The 3,048-nt window shown below is 61.6% G+C and overlaps 1 protein-coding gene across 1 annotated transcript; it reads left to right on the forward strand.

Annotated features, from left to right (window-relative positions):
* Positions 1–6: 6 nt before the first annotated feature.
* LOC118157119 (oligodendrocyte transcription factor 3-like) lies at positions 7–2,798 on the forward strand. Its single transcript, XM_035311361.1, has 2 exons — positions 7–703; positions 977–2,798. Exon 2 carries the CDS (start codon positions 993–995, stop codon positions 1,764–1,766), a length of 774 nt encoding a protein of 257 aa, XP_035167252.1. The 5' UTR covers positions 7–703; positions 977–992; the 3' UTR covers positions 1,767–2,798.
* The last annotated feature ends 250 nt before the right edge of the window (positions 2,799–3,048 follow it).

The raw sequence follows: 3,048 nt of genomic DNA on the forward strand, positions 1-3,048 counted from the left end.
CCGGCCCGCAGCAGGTCCCTCCCCGCACACGGCCCGTCCGCCCCCCCGGGGCCATGGCCGAGCTCCGGCCGTGCCTTGCGGGGAAGGCGGCGACACCCTCTGCAGGTGTCCCCGCAAGCCCGTCCCCGTCCCCATCCCTCCCCGTCCCACCGCCGGCCGGAGCAGAGCCCGGCCGGTGCGCGGAGCCGGTTACTCACCGGGACGAACACCTCGGGCCTTTGGGCCTCCCGCAGCCCCCCGGCCCCCGCCCGCCGAGACCCCCCGCCCCCCCCCCCCCCCCCCCCCCCCCAGTCCCTCCCGTCGCAGCGGGGGCACTTCCCCGGGCCGCCCCCGGCCGCTGCAGCCCGGGGCCAGGCTCGGCCGGGCGGCACCGAGCAGCCCCCCGCAGCCCCCGGTAGCCGGGCTGGGGTTTTATATTGGAAATTAGGGGCAGGGGGAGGAGATGGCGGGCACGCGGAGCGCTGAGTGTGCGGTGTCAATCAGAGGGGTTTTGTGTCTCCTCGGCTCCCGATGGTCCGTGGCTGAGGTGTCCCGGGTGGCACCACAATGAATATGAATAGGGGTCCTTGCTAAATGGGACAGTCAAAGCGCACCGCCCTGAATAATGGCACGTCATCCTAACTAGACCATTATACATAGGAGGGCTCCTTTTGTCTCTGCTCTCTGCTGCAGCGCTATAAAAGCCCCTCTTTTTCAGGCTGAGGTTAGTCCAAGCACACACTAACTAGCCATCCTGTAAACAGGCTGAGCGGCCGGGGGAGGCTGGCGAGAGGGGGCCGGGGGCTTTTTTTCCTCCTTCCCCAGCGCTCCGAGCCCGCTGCTCGCCCAGCCCGCCGCCCGCCCGCTCCTTTTTCGTTCCTCTTTCGTCGCTTTTCGGAGGGGACTTGCCTCGTTCCGCCACCTCCGGAGCAGGGAAGAGTTTCTTGCTCAGACGCCCGAATACAATGAATTCTGACTCCAGCTCTGTCTCCAGCAGAGCTTCCTCGCCAGACATGGATGAGATGTACCTGAGGGAGCACCACCACCACCACCACCACCACCACCACCAGGACAGCCGGCTCAACTCCGTCTCCTCCACCCAGAACGACCTGGTGCAGAAGATGGCCGGGGAAGGCCTCTCCAGGACCGGCTCCAAGGCCGGCGGGGAAGGCAGCAAGTACAAAATCAAGAAGCAGCTCTCGGAGCAGGACCTGCAGCAGCTGCGGCTGAAGATCAACGGGCGGGAGAGGAAGAGGATGCACGACCTCAACCTCGCCATGGACGGGCTGCGGGAGGTGATGCCCTACGCCCACGGGCCTTCCGTGAGAAAACTCTCCAAAATCGCCACCCTCCTGCTGGCCAGAAACTACATCCTGATGCTCACCAGCTCGCTGGAGGAGATGAAGAGGCTGGTGGGGGAGATCTACGGGGGGCACCACTCGGCCTTCCACTGCGGCACGGTGGGACACTCCGCCGGGCACCCTCCCCACGCCGCCGGCACCGTGCACCAGGTGCACCCCATCCTGGGCACCGCCTTGTCCTCGGCCAACACCTCCTCGTCCCTGCCCGCCTCCCTGCCGGCCATCGGCACCATCCGCCCCCCCCACTCCCTGCTCAAGACCCCCTCCACGCCCCCCGCCCTGCAGCTCGGCAGCGGCTTCCAGCACTGGGCGGGCTTGCCGTGCCCCTGCACCATCTGCCAGATGCCCCCCCCGCCCCACCTCTCGGCCCTCACCGCCTCCAGCATGGCCAGGATCTCGGGGGACACCAAGGACCTGCTCAAGTGATGCCGCGGGCCCCCCCCCGGAGCCGGCTGGGGCGAGGGGCGAGGGCGACTAGGACCCCCCCGGGGGCGCTGCCCGGCGGCGGCGTGCCCTGGGACGAGGAACGAAGTGAGAGCGACAACGAGCAAGCCCCGCTGGAAAAAAGAAGAATAAGATGTAAATAATTCCTTAAAACGGATGGGGGAAAAGAAAAAAAAAAAAAAAAAAAAAAAAAAGACATGGTTGTCACTGTAGCGTTCGCAGCCACGCAGAGACGATGAGATCGGTTTGGGGCTTCTTCTCCTTCTTTTGCGGGATTTTCCTTTTCTTTTCTTTTGAACGGCGCCGTCTCGGGAACCTCCTGCTCCGAAGGGCCCGACGTAGCCCAGCGGGTGCATGCATGCTTCTGGCCGACCTCCCCAGCGCCCTGTGCGGGCAGCCGGGCGGTGTTCCTCGCAGCGAGGGCTGCCGAGCCAGTTTGGGAAAGTTTCCTCCCGGTTTGGTCGCGATGCAAGTTTTGTTTTCGGGTCCTTCTCTTCTCCCCTCTGTGTCCGCTCGGAAAAAAAAAATAGAAAAGAAAAAAAAAAAAAAAGAGAGGGGGAAATTGTGCAAAACGCAGCACAGCCCTCCTCCGGGGCTGCTTTGCCAAATCTCCATCTCCTGCCCCCAGTGAGGTCCGCTAGCTCAGCTGGCTGGGGTCCTCGCCGCTTATTTCTCTCCTCGGTTTTGTTCTGTTTTCCTGGTTTTCTGTTGGTGTGTTTCGTTTTGGTTTTGCATGCGGGGGCGGCTCTTGCCAGACCGGTGACTCGTGTTACTAAACCTGCGCCTTGGTTGCTCTTTATTCCCTTTTCGGTACGTTTCCCTGGGCATTTGCTTGAAATGTTATTATTATTATTAATTTCGTTCGTTCGTTCTTTCGTTTGTTTTCGGTTAGGGCCTCAAAGACAACACCGTGTCTTTATTTTTTATATATTCTTGATAACTATCGATATATTTATTATTGACCAGTGTTTCTGGATGAGATTTCCGAATAAAATAATAAAAAAAAAAGAATAATGAAACACGAGCTGCTCGTTTTTCCTTTGTCTGGGACCGCGAGCTGGGAAAACGAGGCTCACTTTCTCTCCCTGCCTTTCCCTGCCACTTTTCGGAACCAGCCAGAGGAGGCTGCGATCCACCCCCCCCCCCCTCGCCCCCCCTCCCTCGGGTGGCCGTCGGTGACAGCGCCGCGGAAACGGCGACAAAACCCGCAGCGAGCGCCCGGGAACAGGCGGAAAGGGGGCAGCGGCTCTTGCCTGGCATCCTG

Source organism: Oxyura jamaicensis, assembly GCF_011077185.1.
Source record: "Oxyura jamaicensis isolate SHBP4307 breed ruddy duck chromosome 3 unlocalized genomic scaffold, BPBGC_Ojam_1.0 oxy3_random_OJ74645, whole genome shotgun sequence".
NCBI classification, from domain to species: domain Eukaryota; kingdom Metazoa; phylum Chordata; class Aves; order Anseriformes; family Anatidae; genus Oxyura; species Oxyura jamaicensis.

Coding starts and splice junctions, on each gene's coding strand:
- LOC118157119 (XM_035311361.1), top strand. CDS start 993: ATGGATGAGATGTACCTGAGGGAGCACCACCACCACCACCACCACCAC.